Raw genomic sequence first — 24,545 nt, 5'->3', positions numbered from 1 at the left:
TCATTTTGTTTTAAGTAATTATTTAATAATTTTATTTTATCCTTTATCTATTTCGAATTCTATTTTTCTATAGGTTTATTTTTTATATTATTGATTTATAACATTATATAATGATGAAAAATGATACAACAAATCTAATGTTATATTTATTTAAATATACAATATAATATAATAGACAATGAAATAATACGTAATAATTATCCAGTATTGGTGACAAATGTATGGTCGGCAACGACAAAATTGATAAATGTGATTCCTTTTCCATGTTAAAAATTTGTTGTGGGTGGAATACTCATATTAGTAAGTATTTTTTTTTTAAAAAGGGTGCAAAATTAAAATGAATAAATAAAAGTGAAATAGGAAGTATATAATCAACATCTCAACATAAATTTGGATATTTATTCATAAAGTAATGTAGTCGACAAATTATAATTATGATAGATCCCAGAAAGTAAAAAAGAAAATATTTCTCATCTCAAATTATCTATCGTATTTTTTTTATACGCTTCTAAAAAAATAGTATTAATCAAGAAAGATATTTATTATTTTATCCTCTTTTTAAGTTGTAAGATATAGACTCTTTTCATTAAATATTTATAGTCTTTAAGTACAATAACTATCAAGACAAAATGAAATTAAATACGTGATTAATTTGGACTTAGAACTTCTAAAATAACAAACAATAATTTGAAACAATTACTTTTAAAAATTAGGAAAGATAATTTGAGATTAAAAAAAAAAGTATATATCGAAGTACAAGATAAAGAGGTAACTACAACTATTTTCTTACTCAAATAACTTATATTATAATATACCATGTCAAAAAAATCAAATTAAAAGTATATAACAATATTTATTCAAAACAACTTTACTGATTCTAGATTCAAAATTCGTTACCAAAAATCATTTCACACGAAATAAAAAAAACTATATTCTATGATTTTATATTTGCAGATATTTAAAAAAAAAAAAAGATTTCAAGGGCTAATCAATCAACCAAAGTAAATATTTATGCATGTGAAATACAAGCAAAATGGAGCTTTCACAGTCTGAAAGAAACAAGGTAAAAGTAAAGACAAAAGAATACAATACAATAAAATAAAATAAAGAAAATTCCAATAAACACGTGATAATCAACGTTAAATTTAAAGTTGCAAAATGTACAGCTCAAGAAGTTTTTTTTAAAAAATAATTATTAATTTATAAGAACAAATACTCCTTTTGTAGAAATTAATAAATTAATTTATTTTTTTACTTATCCTTTATAAAAAATTTTATTTGGACATTTATCAAACTAAGTGAAATTTATTACTTTCTTCTTATGTTAACTCTATTATTGCGTAAAAATATAATGTATAGAAATCAGACTTAAATTTTCAAAATATAAATAATAGAATTAGTTTAATAAAAATAAATATTTATAATAAAAACTGTCAAACGAAACGAAGGGGAGTAATTATTTAATTAAATAGCATAGGTTCCTTGCTTGATTTTTTCAAAAGAAGATAAAATGGGACAGATGGTTGCATTTAATAGCTAACTTTTTATTTTATTTATTATTTTTATAATTTAATGTATTACACTTTTCATCCATGATAATTATAAATTATTATGATAGAAGGATGAAATTAAATTTTAACCAAGCATTAAAAATGTATAAATCTCAAAGAGAAAGGCACTAAAAGGTGTGGCCGGAGGGAAATCGTTATTCACGAAGTCGTCACATGTTTAAATTTCAAAAATATAAAAAGAATGAAAAAAGTTTTAACCTATTTAAACGTTTACGAAAAATAATTATAATATTTAACTAGATATTCAGTCAATTGACTATCTAAAGTTTACCTTTTAAGTAAAGTTTGATTTTATATCTTGTAATTTTCTATCTCATCGTTTTTCTATTTCCATTTTTAATTAAAAAATACAAATATATGGAGTATATTTATTAACTAAGTATTATTTTAATGACAAACTATTTATATATCAAATCCCCCTACCCCACCAATATGTGAGTAAATTGACTCAAACATTTATTAATTGTTAATAAAAAGAAATAAGAAAAGGAATTATTTTTTAAATTTATATAACACTTTCTTTTAGTTAGTCCTTGAAAAATGGCATATTTTTATATTTAATAATTATCTAATTTTAAAATATTTATTTAATTCTTAATGTGATTAGGCCACAAATTATAAAAGTTTTTTTTTCTTAAACTTCATATTCAGTCAAACTATAACATATAGGACCCGTTTGGTAGGCGATATTAGATAAATAATCCATGGATTAAAATTTAGTCAATCTAATACATTGTTTGGTTACTTTATTTAATTTAATCTATGGATTGCTTATCCACCATATGTGGTCTTATCTTATCCCTAGAAAATGGAGGGATAACTAATCCAAGGTTTAACAAACCTTGGATAAGATCCCTAAATGACTAAACTATCCCCTTATTCCTTTTCCTAAATTTCTTTTGTAATTTAATTTCCTTCTTATTTATATTGAATGGTTATAAATGTTCTCTTTTAATTCTCCAAATTCGTTTTGTGTAATTTAATGATTTCACTAAAAAAAATTCTCCATTTTTTTTAATTCAAGATAGTTTGTCGATTAACCACTTGAACTATTTTTTTTTATTTTTTTAAAAAAAAACAAGCTTTAGGTATTGAACAATTTAACTAGTCTTAAATCTATGTTAAGTTTAAGATATACTTGATCAACAAAAATTAGAAATACACCGTGCCATTAATGATCTCCTTAGTGGTACATCACACATTAAAATTAATAACAATTTTTATATTTATATATATATATATATATATATATATATATATATATACACACATATTTGAATTAACTTGTTAAATGGAATAGAAAATCCTACAAAAAAATATATTGTCCGGCGGTTATCTACCTTGACCCAATTACATGAAATTAGCAATCTCATAATAACACAAGGGTATAATAGGAAAAACATTTTTTGTAGAGTTTTAAATCAAACACAAGATTAAGTGGAAAGTAATGAACCAAACACTTGACAAAAAATAATTCATGCACTACTAATCCCTGCATTATTAATCCCTGCGTTACTAATTCATGTGTTACTAATCTCTGCATTACTAATCCCTGCATTATCAATGTTTGTACCAAGCAACCCTATAATTGACGAAGAAAATAATACTCCCTCTATCCCACTATATATGACTCACTTTCCTTTTAAATCAATCCAAACAAAACCCAACACATTTCTATTTTTAATATGCTTATTTTAGTCTTAATGAAATAATTTATAGTCATACACATTTCTATCAATTATTCCAAATCACAAGTTTCACAAATTTTTCTTTCTTTCTTAAATTTCGTGTCAAGTCAAACTAATTCGTATAAAATGAGACGAAAAGAGTAGATGACGACACAACAACAACCCTTCCATTCTTGAAGAGAGAAAAATAAAAAATAAAATAAATAAATATTAGTTTTTCCCAAAAATAGGAATAACCAGCCAAATGTCCTTCAGTCACACGTCCCATCTTTCCTCTTTCTCTCTCTGTACTTTCTTTAAATAAAACAAACAAAATACTCTTTCCATATAACACTCCGGTCGTTTAGTCGGAAATAAGTTATCTCAAAATTAATTATTGTGAGATAAATTATTTCATCATATATAATTCCAATATTATCTAATACATTTAATCAAACGCATGATAAAACAATCCTACTTTTTATTTATGAGATTATTATACATTATACCTCGCACTAAACAATTCATAATATCTGCCCTTTTATCTTTCTAAAAATAAAATAATTCAACAAATACATACAAAAATAATAATAAAATTTCATGAATTTTATACATTTTATACAGTCCACCATTATTCTTCTTCTTCTATAGCTTCACTTTTCCTCCATTTTTTCACCTATATATATATATACACCCACCACTTCATATATCTTAACAATCACTCTTTCTTCTACTTCTCTCTATTTATTTTTCTCAATTTACAAAATAAAATATGTAAGAATCACTTTCATTGTTTTGTTTTTGTTGAGCTTCTCACTTTCATTGCTCTGTTTTTGTTGAGCTTCTCCAATTTGTGTTCTCGACTTTTCATGATTCAATTTTTCTTCGTAAATGTTTGAAACATATATAATATAAGTTTGAAAAAACAAAAAAGTTGATTAAAAAAAGTGAGAATTTTGAATTTGTTAAAAGGAATGATGTTGGATCTCAATCTAAGTGCAATTTATGATGGGAAACATTCGTTAGCCGATGAATCGGGAAGCTCCAATTCATCGGCTAGGAATGTAGAGGCTAGTAGTAGTGCCGGAGATGACGAGACGTGCTCCACACGCGCCGCTGCCGGCAGCGGCGATATGTTCGCTTTCAATTTCGACATACTTAAAGTTGGTGGTGGTGGTGGAGGTGAAAATAGCCGGAGCTGTAGTAACAATGATGATGAAGAGGGATATGTAGTAACAAGGTCCGAGTTCGTGACTCAGCAGTTGTTCCCAGTGGACAACAATGCTGAGTTGAATCGGACCCACACCTCTCGAACACCTGATTGGGTGGATCCACAGACGGATCCACCCAATACTGTTAGTTTCCGAGAGGTGCAGCAAATGGGACGCCTACAACAGCAACAACAGCCAGTTAAAAAAAGTAGGAGGGGACCTAGGTCCAGAAGCTCACAGTACAGAGGTGTTACTTTTTATAGAAGAACTGGTAGATGGGAATCACATATATGGTTTGTGTTACTTTATTTTTTTTTTTTATTTTTTTTTTTTGTTATATTGTTTGAGTAATTTGGTTAATTTACTTTGTGTAGGGACTGTGGAAAACAAGTATATTTGGGTATGTACTATGTAATTGTTATTTTTATTATTATCTAATTGATTTATGATTTTTTGGAGTTTTGATTATGCCTATTCTAATTCTGTTTTGGGATTTTTTGTTGTTGGTTTGTGTATAGGTGGATTTGACACTGCTCATGCAGCTGCTAGGTAAATGATTAAATAATTTTTGTTATGTAGATAGTTTGTCATATCATTTCAGATGGATTGATGAAGTTTTTCGATTTTTTCTTCATGGTATCAGAGCATATGATAGAGCTGCAATTAAGTTTCGGGGTGTTGATGCTGATATAAACTTTAACCTTAGTGATTATGAGGAAGATATGAAGCAGGTTAGAAATGTTAAAAATTTGTGTTAGTACTTAAACATGTTAAGCTCAATGTTTCTAACCATGGATTTTGTATTGTTTGTGAACTAATGTAGATGAAGAACTTGAGCAAGGAAGAATTCGTACACGTGCTGCGACGCCAGAGTACTGGTTTTTCGAGAGGGAGCTCGAAATATCGAGGAGTAACGTTGCATAAATGTGGGAGATGGGAGGCTCGGATGGGGCAATTCCTTGGAAAAAAGTAAGATACTATACTTATTGAAGTTGTTGTAGAAGTAGAAACTTTATTCATTAACAATCTTATCGGAGTGGATACTTTTTTCGTTGATATCGTTGTAGCAGTAGTCTCAATTTTATGTTTTTGATCGTATCCACCCAAAATGCCATTGTACCTGCTTCGGATCCTCCAAAAGTGTATTACGTTTGAAGGATCTGATATAGTTGTGGCAACATTTTTGGAGGATCCGAGTATCATGTATCTTAAGAATGCGTATTTGAAGAAGAAATCAGTGGGACTATAATATTCATGGTGGGGATTCCACTGCTTACATTGCAGGTATATATATCTTGGGCTATTCGACAGTGAAGTAGAAGCTGCAAGGTCCTAATAATCACGAATTTTATCTTCGTAATATGAATTTACTACCCTTAATATCTCAACAATAATCAACCAACCGGTATCTCCCTTTTTATTTTATGCAAATTAGGGCGTATGATAAGGCCGCGATCAAATGTAATGGAAGGGAGGCTGTTACCAATTTCGAGCCAAGTACATATGAAGGGGAAACAAACTCTAACCCTCAGAGTGAAGGTTCGTTCATAAACGCTTGCTATATTCATAAATAATGTCGCTCAATGTTGTTGTTGTTTCATTTATAGTATGCGTATAATGCAGGTAGCCAACAGGATCTTGATCTAAACTTGGGGATCGCGACTTCTTCTCCGAAGGAAATTGAAAGGTCTTCGAGTTTCCAGTATCATCCTTATGATATGCAAGAAGCAACTAAATCACAGGTATAAAACAGAGTTGTTTACAAAGAAATGCTGCAACAGATTGAATTTGATAGTCTTCTACTTTCCAAGTATGAATTATCCCTTTTGTTTCGTTGTATCTATGTTGCTCGCTCTTCAAAAATGTTGCCTCACCCGTGTCAGATCCTCTAAAAATACACTACTTTGGAGGATCTAACACGGTTACACGGACCGTCTAACACGTTTGAAGAGTTGAAGCAACATGACTTTCTCTTAGATTGAAATGATAATCGGTTTTCCATCGTGTTTTCTTGATTCCACAGATGGACAAATCTGGTTCACCGATAGTTGGTAGTTCACATTACAAGGCATTACCTGCAGTGACATCTGAACAAGCTCACTTGTGGAATGGAGTATATTCCAATTTAATTCCCAACTATGAGGTACAAAAATGTTCATCCTGTTTTATAGTTTTCTGCAGTAATACCCGTAGGTTGAGTGTTCGAGTCACACTGGAGGATGAGTCAGAACACTATTGATCCTCCTAGGGATGGGGTGGGAAAAAAAAGATGTGCATATGCTTTTCGTAAGTATTGGATTGTTTTCGGATGGTAAAAATACGAAGTACTAATCTTGTGGCTAAAGCATTTTACTGTACAGGTTAAGTTATATATAATGACAGTGCTCTTCATCAGTATAGCTTAACTTGTTATAACATGTTACTTACTATTTGCTACTCGATGCTCGAGCTAAGTAACTAAATGGACTTTGCAGGAAAGAGTATCCGGGAAGAGAATAGACGTAGGTACCTCCCACGGACACCCAAACTGGGCAATGCAAATGCATAGTCAGGTCGGAACAACGCCAATGTCAATGTTCTCTGCTGCAGCATCATCAGGATTCTCAACTCCGGCTACCACTGCTTCGGCCTCTCAAATGTCTGGTCCCAACAATGCGAACACTCTCAATCTTTCCTTTGCTTCATATTCGACACCATCAACGAATACAACTCAATACTATTACCAGATCAGGCCACAATTACCACCTCCATAACATGTATTTTCCCCAGCATTACTATTAATACATTTACATATAACTCAAAACTGATTCCATTTGTAAGAATTGTTTGTTATCAATTCATTTACATGTTGATTTTAAGTCACAACTTGTAAGAATTGGAATGTGAAGATTCAAATTTCCATCACATTTTGAGCTTTTCCTTGCTTATTGTTGTGATCTTGGGAGCAAAAGAAGCTCAACTATACATAGTGACCTTGTTCAATTGTCGATTGTCTATATACATTTATGGAGTATCGTCTTTCTTCTTTACAAATAACATAGGAGCACCCCAAGATAAATTTATATTGTTAACTGAACACATTATGAAGTATGAACTTTACCTCAAGTTTAATTCTCGATTTCTCACCTTATAATCTCAAGACTATAATCTTCGGATAATTTCGTTTGCTAACCAAACGACTTTTTTCACAATTACTAGAGCAGAGCAACACAATCGTTCATGCTGGGGCCTAATCTACCCCCACACACTTAAATAAAAATTGAAAATATAATTGTTTTGGCTATCAAAATTATTATTTCACATCATGGTATTTGTCTTTTTAGGCAATTATTGAGAGTTGTCACTCAAATCTTCCATTAAATGCTTCTAGCCTGTTTTTCCTTGGTTGAGTCTTTTCATTGCCTATTATATTATAAATAAAGAGAAAAGAAAAGTTTATATTTGCATATAACTTCAAATTTCAAAAAAAAATTATTTGAACAAATATTCACTCACAAATTTTAACTCTTAACTTCAAATAGCTTCTTTTTTGGGGGAAAAAGGACAAATATACCCTCAAACTATCGTAAATGGTATATATATATACCATTCGTCATACTTTTGAGACATTGGTACCCCTTCCGTCCAAAAACTAGAGCATATATGTCCTTCACTCTAACAGAAGACTAAATAGAGACACTTTGACACAATCTTATTCGTCGATCGATATTTAATAAATGTCGGTTCGGTGGATAAGATTATGACACGTGTATGTTCTTTAGTATCAAGGGTATATACGTTCTAGTTTTTGGACGGCAGGGGCATCAAATCCCAAAAGTATGACGGATGGTATTGACATACCATTTACGATAGTTCCGGGGCATATTTGTCTTTTTTCCTCTCTTTTTTTAGCTTCAACCAAATATTTTCCCAAAGCATATACTTTGCACATAATTATTTATTTATTTTCCAGAAAAATCTCAAGTGTCCCACTTTCTTCATTATATGACCTACTTTAATTGTCTACGAAATGACAACATAACAGTAACCTATATTCCTAGGGACTACTTTCATTGTCTTGACATGTTTAGTATCTTTCCAAACACAAATGCCACATGTTTTTTATATATAATTATCTAGTATATATATTCCAAATATACTAATCTGATTAATTCAAATTTATAATGTATAGTATCTATTTAAGAGGAAGCGCTCCTCACGAGGAGCTTTTCTATTCCCGGGGCTCTATTTCGAAACCTAAGGATGGAGGATTCCATCCATCTCATAAACCGCTTGGTGGGTACATGGTAGTATCTTCTTTTATTAATTTTTCCACTTGTATTTAGTACCCTGCTTGTTATTTGATTAATTTAAATTTGTATCAAAAAAATTCACTTAGGAACGTAAAACACTCTCTACTAGAGAAAACTACTTACAAAAGACTCGAACGTAAAATATCTGATTAACAATGGAGCAATGTATCACTCCACCACAATTTTGGTCATTCCTGTTTTCAACCTAAAACTTACTGTTCTTAGAAACTGTACAGTTTAAGTTCCCTAGTCATGTGTTTGGTATGATAGAAAATGTTTTTGATCAAAAATGTTTTTTTTAATAATAGGTGATTTTTTTACTTTTTTTTAAAGTGTTGAATAACTAAGCGAAAAATATAATCCAAAAACATTTATATGTAATCTATTAAAAGACTATGATGTTGAGATGGGACGGAGAGTGGTGGTTCGGGGTTGGGGGTATTGGGTGTGTGGAAAAAAGTGACAATAAACTTAGAATGTCATATACGAAACTTGTTTTCTTTGCTTTTATTAGGAATTAAAGTCATTTTCTCATTTTTGAGGAACTTGTTTTCCTTGAGAAAATATATTTTTTACCAATCAAACACAAAAAAATTAAAAATATTTTTTTCCGTACCAAACACATGCTTATAAAAAGGAGAATATATATCTAACAATAATAGCACATCCAATGTAATCTCACATCGTAAGATTTGAGAAAGGTCATATGTACACAATCTTACTCCTATTTTAAGAAAATAAAGACGTTATTTCTGATAGACCTTTGGCTCAAGTTTAAGTTAAATTCCTTATGATCTAGCAAGCAATTTTGTGACTATATAATGTGATGCTATATATTTTCATTGTAAGCCTAATTTTATTTTAGTGTTGTACTTTTCTTTAGTAAGGTATCCAAAGCATATTGTATACTTATTATAATATATGCATGCAAAAAAAAACAATTACACTAGGTTAAAAGTTGTACATGTCATCAGATAGGACATTTTAAAAGTATATTGTCAACAACCAAAACTAATTTCTGAAAAAAAGAAAAAGATAGAAAAAGAAAAAGAATTGGAGAGGGAGATGCCACGTATATTTATCATAAAATTAAATATAATACAAATGATTGAAGGGGACATAATAAATCTGCCTTTTCCCTTATCTCAATTCTTGTCTTCTTATTTCTTTTAATTTCTTTATTATAGCCCCTCTTGACATTTTAAAGAAATTATTTTAAAAAAATAATATTTTAAATTATAATTTGAAATAAATATTTTGATAAACGAGGCCTTAAATGGTAGAAAATAAATAGTATGTTTATCTTCAACTTAAATTTTAATTATTTTCTCCTCTATGTATACTTATTTCTTTTTTTGTGTTGTCGACCATTATGAGCTAGGTTTTCAAAATTAAATTATTTTATTTTATTATGTTTGATTCATGTCTTCGAAAATAAGTTCTTTTTTATTCATCTTCTATAATTGAGAAATCTCTTAATGTCAGTAGTGCAAGTTTCGAAATACAATGAATAATTCTCTTTCCTTTAACAACCTTCCCCCACCATCATACATATATCAACAACTCCTTCAATCTTTAACCAAAAAAAAAAACTCCATGAATACGACGTAGATTTTATCTCTATCCTTTTTTAATAAAAAAAGTTGTAATTTTCAGTCTCCACGAACCGATAACACATAAAAACAATCATAGTTCAAAGGTATTTATGCCTTTATTTTCTAAGATTTACTTGTTATCATCAACGTCTTTCATGTATTCATTGATTTAGTGTAAAATAGTGGCTATGAATAACTTTTTCAGCATGACAAATAGTGTATGATTTGAATTAAAGGAGCAAATAAATATTAGTAGCAAGTACATTACAAGTGGTTCAAAGTGAAAAGATCCTCCTAGCATGTACCATATAAATTTGGTTATTTCTCAACTTTACATGTGAAATGCAATGCATATGTACTTTACACTATTCTCACATAATCTTCCTTTTTTTCATTCGCTATTCAGTGCTCACATTAGAGTTTGATTAAATTTGTATTTGCATCGGGAAGTCCTACATTGAGGTGAAACTATCCCTAACAAAGGTGACTCCATACTCAGAGGAATTCAAACTCGAGACATCTGGTTAAGAATAAAGAAGTATTTACCACTCCACTATGACCCTTGTTGGTTACTATTCTCACATTATCAATTGCTCTTTCCTTTTACCTTTCCTTTATGCTATTTTTCAATTTCTTAATTTACTCCACTTAGGTTTGAGAAGTTCTTTTGTCCTATGTTATATTCCTCAAACATAGACCTTTTTTTTTGCTACACACCTATGATGATTGAATTAATAGTAGGACAAAGAACTATGACCTATATATGGCTTTTCATACACATGGTAGGTCCATAAGTTTGGTGGATTTTAATTGCTCATATCCATGGGTCCTTTTACTCACTTTTTGTTGGATTTGGGTCAGATTTTGTATTGCTAAAGCTAGGGGGTTTTATGTTTTTGGTGTGGGCCTTACATTGTAGATATTTTTCTTCTACCTGTAATAGATTAATATTAAAATTTGTGGCACTAAATTAGACACCCCATTGTTGAGGTGTGCGGAGGGGGATGGGGAGAATAGTCCCCTTTGTACTCCAAAATTTGGTCATTTAGTTTAAATAGTTTTATATCTGAACTATCATTTTAAGATTAGCGTTGCGTTTGTTCATAAAATCTTCATTGACCTGACATATACAAAGATTCTATTTGTTGGTACAATATTTTTATTGACTTCTTTAAAATCTTAAACTCTCCCATTTCAAATTGAAGGTATTGATGCCACGATAGAAACGAGTCCACAACTAAGAAAGTGGAGAATAAGATGGTGGATGTTGCAGTTGGAATAAATTTATTTGTATGCATGATAGTTTTAACATTTAATCTTAACTTTTAACCTAGTACAAATTCACTAAGATTTACCATAGTGAAATTATTATTCCACGTGACATAATTATGAAACAAAAGAGAGAGTGTACAAGCATCATCTGAAATTAATCGTGTATTATGCTTACTATTGGGTGATAGTTAAGGTAGAAAACTCACACTCTCAATAGTTCAGATATGAAACTCAAAAGACTAAGATAATTTATATATGTTTTTGACACTTTTTTAAGTTGAAATCAAACTATTGTATGCCTTCCATCTTCTTGTGTTGTATTTGTACTCCCTCCCATGTATGTTATATATATGTAGTCTTATCATTTTTAGCTATCACTAATATAAAATTAGCAACTAACAACAAATACTATACCCCCCACCCCCACCCCCAATCCTAAGCAAATGAAAAGTCGACTATATGAACCCTTACTATCTATATCACTTATTTACATCTCTTGCAATCTAATATTATATACATCTTTTACTTACTTTACTTGTAGATTATGCAAATCAAATTAACATCTTAAACATAAAAAAAAAACTAATTAATATTATCACTTATTAATCCTAAATTTAAGAGGGGGTGTTGGGGTGTTGGACTAAGTAGGATTTTGAAGGGATGGCCTTTAAGGAGACCAAAAAGTTGTCCAGAAGAATAAGTGAAGATGAAGACATCTACTATTTGTTAATAGTAAAGCCATCTGTTTTCCATGATTCCACTGTTTTTTAATAGTTTCCACATTTTAAGCTACAAAATAGACTACTTTTATTTTATGTTTTTTTCTCATTGGATGAACAAATATCTTTGGCCCACAAGATAAAAGGATAAAATTTTCATGTATTATTAGTAGCGTACGCATAATTTTTAATAAACGAATAAAGAAAAAGAATAAAATTTAATTATCACATACAATTTCTCAACAAAAAAAAATAAAATAACATGTCTAAAAGAAGAAAAATCAAACTAAAAGATGAATGAACTATTTGTCTAGAACATCTTTAATTTGAAGCTATCAAAGTTTTCAAAAAAAGGAGGAATTATCAACTTCAAGAAAAGAGAACAGGTTTGGAGAATTCTTCAAAGTCCTATACAAATAGGAATATAAATCGAATTGACATTGAAGTTATTTGAAATCGAAAATATATTAACGTAATTGCAAATAGAATAATTAACCATATTGATTCAACTTACTTTTGTCAATTAGAAATATGCATGTTACAACTTACAATGTGAAGGTATGCAATATATATAATGGTATTAATTAGTATTATTTGAATAGGTTATTGATTTAACTTAGCGCGATTACTATCTAGGAAACTGATTAGTATGATTGAAAATTAAAGCATTTAAATAGTCTTTCTTTTAACTTAGTGTTCTAATGTATTTAGAAGGGTCGAGCCCATTTTGACGGCTCTACTTGCACGTAATCGGAAAAAGCACACCATAGTTTCTTTCATAGCACCCAGTTTTGTCAAGAAACAAGATATCAGGCTCCACACAACACAACTAATCTTGTCCATGATGTTTCACCGCTAACGCAGCAATTTCATTTTTTCCAAAAATAATTAGGAGAAAGTTCGGTATAAACAGATATATATTTCTATAACTTGTATCAGCTTTTACTATTTGCATTATTGCAGGCAAGCTCAGAAAAACGAGCTGTGTGTCTCAACGCCTCCAGTAATGTGTGTGATAACCTGATTCTCCACTCCCACGTCGCCTGCCAACTAAATCATGCAAGGTTTCCTGTCTAAACAATTGTGGAGCCCCGAAGAACTCAGCAGCTTTCACCTGGAATTGTCGTCATAAACAGGCATTAGTGCAAACTAAAAGATAGTCAAACAGGAATCACAAAAAACTTGGAAAACAATAGTTTTCAGGAAGGGCTGAAGGAAAGACCAGGAACAATAGTTTTCAGACAATGATTCCAAGCGTATCTTAAATTAAAAGCAAGCTAGTTGCATCATTTAAAGCTTATATAAGCTATTAGTAGTAAAATTTGTGAAAGGTTTCTTCTTAATCAAATACTCCATTAACTGATTGTTTTCTCCATGTTCGTCTCCGATGTGATAAAGAAGAAACTTTAATTTTGTGAGGTTACCTGTGCTACGATATAAATATAAACCTCCAGATATGCATACTAATGAGAAGTTTGGTTGAAAAACACTAACCTGTTGGTTTATGGACATCCTGTTTTCGAGGATTTCATCCTTCACCAATCAGAAAGCAGTATTCAGACAGTCATGATCAAGCTTCCTTCTAGAAAGGCAAATCGATCATATTCCCTCACAGCTATCCTTGAGTTATTACCACAATTTGAGCATCATTGTATCTTTGATCATCTCAAGCACGTCTGCTAGTCACACATGATTTTTCTAATTCATTGTTTCTCCCACAACTGTGCTCAACAAGCTGAACAAATCCCAGACGCACATCTATATCCCGAATGTTCTGTTATACAGTTCGCCTGAATTGGACATGCGGAACTTTGGTTCCTCATATCCATTAAAGAGCTTGTTATAGCCCAGCCTTTCATTTCGGAGGAGTTCAGCCATGCCCATGTCATTTCCGCTTGGGACCCCACCATTCCAGCCATCCCACTGGCCATTTGACATCACAGAATTCCTACCCTGGGGAAGATTCAGTTGTGAAAATGGGGAAAGATTGTTGGCCAGAGTTTGTTCCACAACCCTCGAAGAAATTCCATAAGCATCATTGAAAAAGTTATCCCTATTATCAGTGTATCTCTGATTCTGATGCAGAGAGAGAGATCTTTGCATGAGAAACTGAAGTCTTGCCTCATTTTCAAAACCACTTGGCTGTGGAGGAAAACTTGGAGACATGTCTAGACTTGAGCCATTAAGGCCATTTTGAACCCTGCCTTTACCAACTGCCAAGATTGCAGGATCCATAAACTCAATGTCCCCATTGTTGACATTGCCAATTGATGGATATTCATTGCGCAGTAAGGAGGTGGTATCAAGCATGTGGGTACCTGCAAAATAACTGATTTGAGACACATCCAAGATTACGTCCAATAATGTAGAGAAACCAACCAACAGTTCAAAATTACTAACCAGAGAGAGAAGCAAAATTATGTTCCATTTTCTCATATGCAAAGCCTGGGGGTGGGGCCCTATTTGGTGCTGAAAACCCTGGAGGCGCAGTCATCTGAGATCTCGACACTGGAGAAATAACCAGAAAATGAGTAAGTTAGGCACTTCAAACCTTCTGTTCCTTGTGGATAATTGCACTCAAACTAAATCTGAAACACTAAAAGGAACAGATAAGGGGGATAGAATTAAAAAGAACAAGTGATACACTAACCTGATTGCTTATTAGAGGAGAGGTGAGAATAATTGTTGGTAAAACCATTAGATTCCTGATTATTAAATAGTGAGAAACCATTGCGAGTACCAAAACCATCAAGCTGATAACTTCTGCTATTTTGAAAATCTTGATCAAGAGGGCGATGACTATAACTTCTGTCAATGTAACTTAAAGATGGACGAGAATCAGTAGATGCATTCATGGGTTCTTCCTCCCTTGCAAAAGAGAACCTTGATTGATTGCTGCTCTGTACTTTTCTTGAGTTTGATACTCTAGACCCTTGTTGGTTATCAGTTTCTCCCAACAACTTAACCAAGTTCTGAGAGGCTAATGACTCATTCCATGGGTCGAAATCCATAGACAAAATATTAGATATTATATTGTTCTCTCCCCTATCTGCATTAGTACTATGATCCGCAGTAGCAGTTTCACCTTCAAACCTATTCAAGTGCATCCTCTTACTTTCATTAGACAAATAATAAGTGTCATCAGTGCTTCCCAAATATTTACCTGCACAACTGAATGGATTTTCAGGGTATCCATTAGGAAGTTCTCCAATACTAGAAGGCTGTAATACTGAATCAACTCTCTGATCAAAAGTTTGCATGTTGGCTCTAATAGGTCCAACCCCATTGGCAAACTGCGAAGAATAACCCTTGAGCTGCCCTGAAGAGTGTAAAGAGATGGAAGGACTTGATGAGTGGCTTTTCTCTAAAATTACTTCAGGGTCCCTATGTCTCTGTGCATTGAAAGATAGCAAATCATCCTCCATTTCAGGAGTTGTGTCTTGTATTCCTTGATCCTGTGTTTCCAGTCTCAAATCAGACGTTTGTCTTGAGATAATAACATCATCTGCAGAAATCACAGATTTCCCATTCGTCTGAGAAGGCGACAGCTCCCTTGATTTCTCATAGGTAGCATGTGACTTTTGTTGTTTATCAATGCTAAATGATGAAAAATCTGAGCATACATTCTCCTCAACATCTGTGGCATCATAGGGATCTTTTGGTAAACTAGGTACATTGGACATCAAAGGAAGATCAAAGGTATTTGTAGCACTGGATGATGTGATCAAATGTATATCTGTGTCCTTCAAAGACGGGGTGATATCAAACTGACTGTTCATAAATGAAGAAGCAGGACGTATGGCTATATCGGGTTTTTCAGAACTATAGGTTGCATCATCTGCTCCTACAGACTGTTTAACAGGTTCTAACATGTCTATTTTACGTTTCTCTTGACTAATGCCACTTTCTTTGCTATGAATAGCTTTCTTTCCTGCTTCGGCAGGCAATGACAAGACCTGACTATTATTGGCAACAACTGTGGAGCATGTAAGTGGGCTACATATTTCAGCCTTCTGTTTAAGAGGTCCACTAGAACTTGGTGCACTGGCAGGCGGCAGTCCATTAGAACTTGGTGCACTGGCAGGCGGCAGTCCATTAGAACTTGGTGCGCTGGCAGGCGGCAGTCCATTAGAACTTGGTGCACTGGCAGGCGGCAGTCCATTAGAACTTGGTGCACTGGCAGGTGGCAGTTGGTTATTTAATGCACGCGTTCCCCTAGAAAAAATAAAAAAATATATTGTATTGTGAAATTTTATGAACCATATATAACTGAGAACAGTGAGTTTTCTAATTGCATACCACAAAGCGCCAGCAGGAAGAGCAGCTGATCTACCAGGGCTGCTATTTGGTGGAGAGCCTCTCGCATTGGTTGCTGAATTCTGCAAGGCATATGACAAGATTAAAAATTTCAGATATTCAGTATGCAAGACGGGCACACTTCTGGCATCATTTCCAGTGAGATTAAAAAATTTAAGACTTCAGCAATTTTCTACCTAAAATCTCGATAATGTAATCATAAGTAAGGAAATGTCGAGAGGTTGATCATAAGAATAGAGCTTCATATCCCTCTCTTGAGATGCTGACTTCCCCATTCGACCTCCAAATAGAGATTTTTCATTCCCTCCTTCCCAAAACGGTAGGAAGTGCGAAAGGGGAAAATGAAAAAGACATGGAAAAAAACAAAAAAATCAAACAAGAGAAAATCTTACATTTGTAGCAGTTTTACTAAAAGGTTTTCCTGCAGAAACAGAGCTGTCATTGCAGTAATCGTCTGCCGCTGGTGGTAAAACACTCCCTGATCTCCGTTGCATACTAGTAATGGCACCAGTAATTTGTTGAACCCTACTCCTTTAAAATAACTATGTAAGTTAATTATTTATCCAATGAATGTCCATATACAACGAACAGATAACACGGAGAGTGACAATACAAGGTTGTCCCACTGGTCCAGACACAGCTATATACTACAGTAACATATTACAAGACCACTGAAAAAAACTGCTTTCAACTGATCAGTGTACAGAGTAAGAGTTAAAGCATATCCTGCAACAGCCTGGAAATGCACCTGTTTACTTAATTTTTTAAAAGTAGCATTGACTTACTTACTAACCACCTATTGTTTTTACAAAAATAAAATTGGGACAAAGTAGATGCAAAAGTATGGTTGCTCTTTCCTCAGTCATACTCCTAAACTTTAAGGACTTGATATTCCAATGATGAAAATTCTAGAACATTTTAACGAGACGGGTTCCATAAACTATGCTCTTAAGTCTTAAATACCACAATAACAACAAAACCACCAACTAAATAAATCCCGGTACCTTGTGTAAGCCGATATTACTTCATCCTTAGTAAAGCTATCTTCTTGCGATCCAATCTCGTGCAAGTATAAACAATCAGGATTGGTGCAGGGCTGGACCAAAAGGTAACTCTTCCTTTAGAGACATTAAATCTATTGTGGTTCCAGAAAAAAACAAAAGATGACCCCTAATCAATGTTCTGATGGAAATCTAAGTAATTGAGAAATCATACCACACTCCTCAACCAAGCATGACAGTATTTTGTTGTTCCAAAGCACGCTCTGCCAGCAATAAAGTAAAAATGATTACTAAAAAATAACAGCCCGCGCTGCATATCATTAAAGATGAGGCACACACCTTAGAGGTCGACCGTCCAAATTAAATCCATGTACGGCCTGAATACAACGGACTGCTTCCTCCTCCTTTGAATAGGTAATATATCTGTACCCAACAGAAAAGTGAAAAAAGATAGCTAAATAGATAACTGACCTTTTGTTTATAAATTTAATAGCTAACTGATTTTCTTTTGAATGTAAAGAAAAGAACACTTTTTTGAGGATTTTAAGGACCCGGTTGGCCCATAGAATTTGTCTACTTTTTGTGAATTTTAAAAACCAAATTCCAAAATCTACTCAAAAATTGTTTTTTGGGCCAATTTTTTGGCAAAATCTTTTTAAATTTTAAAACTTACCCAAACTTTTATATTTTATAAAAAATCCCATCTATTAATAACCCCAACTAATTCCAATCTACCCTTTTTTTGGTCATCTGATCAGGAAATGCATGCATGCACGCTGTGAAGAGATTGTTCGTAGAATGTGGGAAGATTATAGTAAAGCATAGCTAGTTAGTGCCGTCGTTACTATTTATTTTTTCACTAATGAATCTTCATAACTAATTGTAATTTGACGAATTATAACTAATTATAATTTGACGAATTGTAGTAGTTACTTGTGTTATTAGTATACAACATACCCAGTGAATCGTGTTATTAGTAGTTTTTAATAAAATATCGTGTTATATTTTAGGATAATGTATTATCTAAGTTCATTGTAAAAATGATAATTTTGTGCCAAGCTTATGGGTATCTTTGCTAGTTTTTCAAAACTTTTGGGTACAAGTCAGGTTTATGTTATTAAAAAAAAAAGTGAAATATGTTTCCAAAAACTATAGCCAAACACATTCTGAATCTTCAATCCAAACTTCACTCAAATCTGGTTTCCTAAAAATATTTGGGAATCTATGGTCAAACGCTAGCTAAATGTCCTAATAAACATCATGAAGTCCAACAGTCGTAAAAAGGCAAATCCTGAAAAAAAATTGTTGAATATTTCCATGGGAAACTGCTTGAAACATGTCTTATTGCAAGCTTTCTCAGATGAGAGAAATAAGAACTTCGAAGTACAAGTATCAAAAAGGACAGTATGGAGAGGGGCTGGTTGTATTGTATTCTTTGCTGAATTGGGGAATTGCCAGCGGACTGGCACAGTACCAAGAAACAAGAGGATCCAACGAAGTGGGCATTGGGTAAACCGAAGGCTCATACACAATAATTTTCTTTTTAAAAAAATAAGGTAATCAAAATTATCTTCTTATTTATCCCTTCGAAACACCAGGAAAGGAGAAGTACACTCTTCAAGACTGTGCCACTAAAATACTTGCCAAAAATCCTATGAAGCAGAAGAGAGTTGTGTATATTAACTTACATGGCTAAGCCCAAAGGTAAACACATGAATATCAATGTAGTCATAAACATGACGTATGATTGCACACAAAATTTAAACATAAGAAATCACATAAAATGATGTAGAAAGGGTTTTCCAGGATTAGGAACAGGTTTTGAACACAGATAACTCAACACTTTCATCTTTTTTTGGTAAAAGAACACAACTCGGGGTATAGATTGCCTAGTTATTTTTGTGAAATGAGCCTTGCAAAATTCTTTTGGACAGCATGTTAAGAGCATCTTCATATATAACCCTATGATGTAGAAAAGGCTTTTCTAGAATTGAGAGACGTGTTTTGGAACAAAAACAACTCTATGCATCCATTAATGCTTGTTTGCGAGGCTTAGAAAGCCTTGACTAATCTTTCCTATGTCACTTTAACAGCATCTTAATATTACTGCTTTACATGAAGCATCTTCAGAGCCAGTACGAATTTAAATCAAGAAGCATACTTACACACTGCATGTATTATTTGTGAACTGTTGAATGGCACCAGCAGCTGTTCGAGACATAGACACCTTCAGAACCTTCCCATACTGCGCGAAATATTCTTTCCGCTGCAGAAGCTGCTTTAATGGGGATAAATTTGTTCAGTTTGTTAGATAATATTCTATAAATAAAGAAGTGTCAAGCATCTAGGACTAGGACATCCCTAAGTTAAAAGTTTAAAATAAACTGAAACAAATAATATCTTAAAGGGAGGTGTTAAAGATTCCAAAATTGAAGTGTACGTACATCTTCATCAGCTAAACTGAGAGGCAAACCAACAATGTAGACAAGATTCCTTTGAACAACGCGCACACTGCTAAGTTGCTTTCTCGAATCAGCTGTTTTACTTTTACCCTTTCGAGATGTCAATTTCTTCTCCGAGCTCACCATCCTGTTAGATGACAAAAAAACTATGAAGAATGCAGAAAACATAGGTCCTACTAATCTGTTAATGGAGTTTGTCCGTGAGAACAAGGATATTAATTCATATTTTACTTTTCACAATTTGCTGCCGTGCCAACAATCTTTTCCTTATTATATGGACTGCGGCAAGCAGGACACCGCCCTTCTGTCTCATCCTTCTCAGCCATTTCCATTATGTGATGCCAACACCATACGCATACCTACAGTGAAAGGGGTTCCAAAAATGAACACAAATCAATTTTAAACTAATATAAAAGTCAGAAGCTCTAAACAAAATTGTTGACAGACAATATTAACCCTGTAATGTTGAACGGCATTTATACCCTTCAAAACTATGTTGTTCATTCAAAACTAAATGCATTAACAATACTTCTCTTTATTTCTCTTGGAACATGAAGAATACAAGGAAACTATGAATAATCTAACGTAACAAATAATAAAATGTATCATGATAATGGTGCTAAGCCTCTTCAATTTCCTATCATTATTATGCTCTGCAAATCCAAGATAATCTTTACAAACACTAAGTTTGAGTAATTTGAGATGGTGAACAAATGAAGAGACTGTTGTTACAATCTGGTTATCAAAAGAAAAGGAGACTGTTGTAACAATCTAGTTATCAACAACAACAACAACAACATACCCAGTGAAATCCCACTAGGTGGGGTCTGGGGAGGGTAGAGTGTACGCAGACCTTGCCACTACCTCGTAGAGGTAGGAGGCTGTTTCCGAGAGACCCTCAGCTCAAGTACATCAAATCCAAGTAAAAGCCGAGGAAAACATAACAATCTAGTTATCAAAAAACGAAAAAGAGACTGCTATTACAATCTCATAATTGTGTTGAATGACCAGCAATTAGGGGAATTAATTGAGTGGCTATCTTGCTCTTATCAGGCATTAATTGAGTGGCCCAACACACATCAAAAAAAAGAAAGTCACCTTAAATTTTAACTATAAATTGTACTACAAAGAACATATATGAATCATTTAAGATATAGCTTCAGCTTACAACTCTCTGCACCAAAAACAAAGAGTTCTACATCACTGCCGAAGAAAATACAAACAGTACCAGGTTACAATACATCATATGCATCAACTATAAGCAAGCCTATAACTCTCAGAAGCATTGGCATAGAGAAGAAATGTCTTCCTAGCTTAACCTTTAAAGGGATATCCAAATGTCTGTTACACAACTGGTGGCAACATACACCATCGTAGGGCACAATAGCTGCAAGTTTATCTCAGTGATCTAAGAGACTAAACAATGAGTCATACTTCTAACAAGTGAATAAGTAGCATAGACATGCATAGTGGTGCAGATTTCCCAAATGTTAATGGATGAAAGTCTTTTTCTCCTGGGGTAAAATTAAATGGATGAGCCAAATATAAGATGGTGTTGGTCCAAATTCCATCAGCAAAACGAAATGTTTTGTGATATTTTCCCCAAAAAAACTGAGTTTCTAATCTATTCAACCAGCTAGATTGAAGTTATCAAAAGTATCCACCAATCCCTGCACAAAATTTGTGTTCTTTATGACCAAGCAAAAAACAAATGCATTGTAGGTTTTAAAAGATAAAGGTGGTACCTGACTAGCTTGCAGACTATCCGATTGAATATTTGCATCCTCCCACTAGTACAGGTACAACCTAGTAACTTAGCCTAAAGGTTTAGGCAAACCGACAGAAATCCTCTAATCTTTTTTGCTGAATACCTATCTCTACCATGGTCTTGATTCCAATTTTATTGACTACCACCCACGCCCTTGGATGCAACCTCATTGATGTTTATACTATGGTTCCCAAGAAACTATTACAGGTTTCCAACTTCTCTTCGACACCCCTAGGCACTAGTTATTCCTAAACATTTATATTTTGTCTGTTGATAACCTTTATGTTATGTAGCGAAACACAATTTGTTTTATAAGTTATAGTCAGATATGAATTTTCTCTTATTCATAGGTCTTCGTATATTGTATAGCTTCCTTTTGTCTAGACTATCACATTCTTATAAGCTACTATTCCCTCTATCACAATTTATGTGATTGTTTGATTGAGTATGAAATTTAAGAAAGAAAAAAAAGACTTTTGAAACTTGTAATCCAAAACAAACCATAAACATTTGTGACAATAGATATCACATTAAAGGTAAAATGGTAAGCTTACCATTAAATTATTCATAAATAGGGAAAGATGCCCTTTTTTTGTTAAAATAAGAAGAAATTGTGTCAAACAACAGTTAGCTTCATGGTTTGTTTAAATTTTTACATAGACAAGGTTCTTTTATGTAATTAATCCAAAACTTACCATGAAAAGGAAACATTAAACCCAGCCAACTTGGCAGGAGGGCTGTAGGCATTCTTATCATTTATTTAGGCTCCCAAGATAAAAGGAAACGAAAACTGAAAAATTGGATATTTCTACATAGAAAAACTACCAAAAAAAAACATATCCAATAGGAACATCTAAGTAGGTATTCGGAAATTAAATGCATAATGGAGTTCAAATAAGGACAAGCAAGTACTCTATCAGGCACTAACTCCCCCCTCTCGCAACCTCTCTTGCCCAAGTCAGAGTGGATATGCACAACAATTTCCACCTAAAGCACGTGGATTACAAACCTAAAAGAGATAAATGAATATGAAACTCACTCGCATAAGTACTCTAGAGATGAAAATATCAGCCTAGCAGAGCATATGCACAGTAGAAACCTGTTGCATGATTAATCCATTTCTCACCCCCACCTCTCAAACCCCTCCAAGGTAGCTCCCAAGGTTGATTTATACAATTCCTCGTTAAAGAAAGCCAGGATTGCATAAAAGAACTTTTTCAGAAGCAACATTAAAAGGCTGAGCTCCAATAACCATGAAGACAATTTCACAAAAATGTTTCGAAAATTACAGATAGAGTTGTTATCATAGACTCGTTTGAGATGCACTTAAGGTCTGAAGCTAGGTGCAAAAGAGGTTATTTCAACTTGCCTAGCGGACACTTCAGCGCAGGCACTAAAAGGAAGTTGCATTAACCAAAACTACTGCTGCTATGGTAGTTCTTTTCCAATTCTTTTCTCCATATAATTGTGATTTGTATTTACAATTTTTCTTCTTAGATTACACAAATAATTTTTAATAATTTTCTTAATTTTGCAGTTCCATTAATAACTGCACAGTGCAATATACGCTTAAGGTCCATTTCCACTCTCCTATCACTTTCAATACAAAATTAGATGTCTAATAATAAAGAGCTATCACCAGAATACCAGCAAAGCAACTCCACTTCAACCCTAATAAGCATGTCTTGATAGAAACAACATGCCAATAGCAATGACTAGTCTTCTAATGACCCAGTTTCACAAAAACAACATGGTTTCAAATTACTCATGCAAAACATAGTCAAAATCATAAGAATATTATTCTAGAACTTGAAGATTTACAAACCTGATAGCCACACTTGCAAGGCCTCAACTGCTGATCTGTCATATCCATCTCTTCAGCACAGAGAGGACATGTCTTTTCTCCTTGGTCACTCATGGTTACCTTCAAAACGCAATAAATTAATTCTAAACAAAACCAGTCAAATCACACAACCCCTTCACTCGCAAACTAATTCCCCTCAAGTCAGTCAAAACAAAAATTCACCTCACATACAAACACCTCTACCAAATCCATAAAGAACCATATAGAAAAATAATACACATATATCAAAGTCAAAACTAAAAACAACTACCAACAAAGTCAAACTCTAATACCCACAAAAAAATTAAAAAAAAATCAATTTCCTTCATTTCTCTAATCAATCAAACCCATCGATCCAATGCAAACACACCAACCCATAAAAAAAATCTCTTTTTTCCCTCAAAATCAAAAAAGATTCCAACTTTACACCAACCCATAATTCAAAATCAAAAACCCATATCTCCAAAACCCCAAAAAACAAAATCACAAACACAAATCGACTAAAAAACAATTAGAGATCTGATTAAAAAATCCCAAAAAAGGTACAAAAAACTAGAGTTTGATTATCGACTTACAGTGATGAACTGGATCAATAGAAGAAGAGAAAGAAGGGCAAAATCGCTAAACGGATGAGACGCCAAACGATACAACGATAGAGAGAGAAAGTGAGAGAACCACACAGAGCTGCTTTTTGGAGTTTTGATGAGAGAGAGAGTGAAAAAGGGGTCGCTATTTTTGGAGTGATTGGATTTCGGGTCACCTAATTATTTGTATGAAAAACGGGTCGGGTCGAAAGTAATGGAGTAGTGGCTTTGCACGGATGATTG

General features: G+C 33.1%; 2 protein-coding genes across 7 annotated transcripts; one reads left to right on the top strand and one right to left on the bottom strand.

Annotated features, from left to right (window-relative positions):
- The first annotated feature begins 3,994 nt into the window (after window positions 1–3,994).
- Window positions 3,995–7,431, top strand: LOC125832010 (ethylene-responsive transcription factor RAP2-7-like). 3 transcript variants are annotated; one of them, XM_049511134.1, is made up of 10 exons: window positions 3,995–4,742; window positions 4,824–4,849; window positions 4,968–4,998; window positions 5,093–5,180; window positions 5,273–5,418; window positions 5,734–5,778; window positions 5,885–5,988; window positions 6,073–6,191; window positions 6,473–6,592; window positions 6,924–7,431. In XM_049511134.1, exons 1-10 carry the CDS (start codon window positions 4,213–4,215, stop codon window positions 7,200–7,202), a joined length of 1,488 nt encoding a protein of 495 aa, XP_049367091.1. In that variant the 5' UTR covers window positions 3,995–4,212; the 3' UTR covers window positions 7,203–7,431. The 3 variants fall into 3 exon arrangements, with proteins under 3 accessions (XP_049367091.1, XP_049367092.1, XP_049367093.1); XM_049511135.1 differs by having other exon boundaries at window positions 5,885–5,992; window positions 6,077–6,191; XM_049511136.1 differs by lacking the exon at window positions 5,734–5,778.
- A 5,666-nt stretch (window positions 7,432–13,097) lies between these two features.
- Window positions 13,098–24,441, bottom strand: LOC125831925 (general negative regulator of transcription subunit 4-like). Of its 4 annotated transcripts, none has more exons than XM_049511044.1 (14): window positions 24,294–24,441; window positions 23,701–23,799; window positions 20,339–20,466; window positions 20,090–20,234; window positions 19,811–19,923; window positions 17,985–18,068; window positions 17,860–17,908; window positions 17,649–17,740; window positions 17,037–17,175; window positions 16,627–16,706; window positions 14,978–16,542; window positions 14,728–14,835; window positions 13,822–14,645; window positions 13,098–13,441 (listed from the first exon to the last, which is right to left on the bottom strand). In XM_049511044.1, exons 2-13 carry the CDS (start codon window positions 23,791–23,793, stop codon window positions 14,086–14,088), a joined length of 3,156 nt encoding a protein of 1,051 aa, XP_049367001.1. In that variant the 5' UTR covers window positions 23,794–23,799; window positions 24,294–24,441; the 3' UTR covers window positions 13,098–13,441; window positions 13,822–14,085. The 4 variants fall into 4 exon arrangements, with proteins under 4 accessions (XP_049367001.1, XP_049367002.1, XP_049366999.1 ...); XM_049511045.1 differs by having other exon boundaries at window positions 19,811–19,920; XM_049511042.1 differs by having other exon boundaries at window positions 17,037–17,169; window positions 24,294–24,437.
- Window positions 24,442–24,545: the final 104 nt, after the last annotated feature.

This window comes from Solanum verrucosum, unplaced genomic scaffold (assembly GCF_900185275.1).
Source record: "Solanum verrucosum unplaced genomic scaffold, falcon-dt-bn FXZP01000042.1, whole genome shotgun sequence".
NCBI classification, from domain to species: domain Eukaryota; kingdom Viridiplantae; phylum Streptophyta; class Magnoliopsida; order Solanales; family Solanaceae; genus Solanum; species Solanum verrucosum.
The sequence above is the reverse complement of the archived record's forward strand: the minus strand, read 5'-3'. Positions and strand labels throughout refer to the sequence as shown.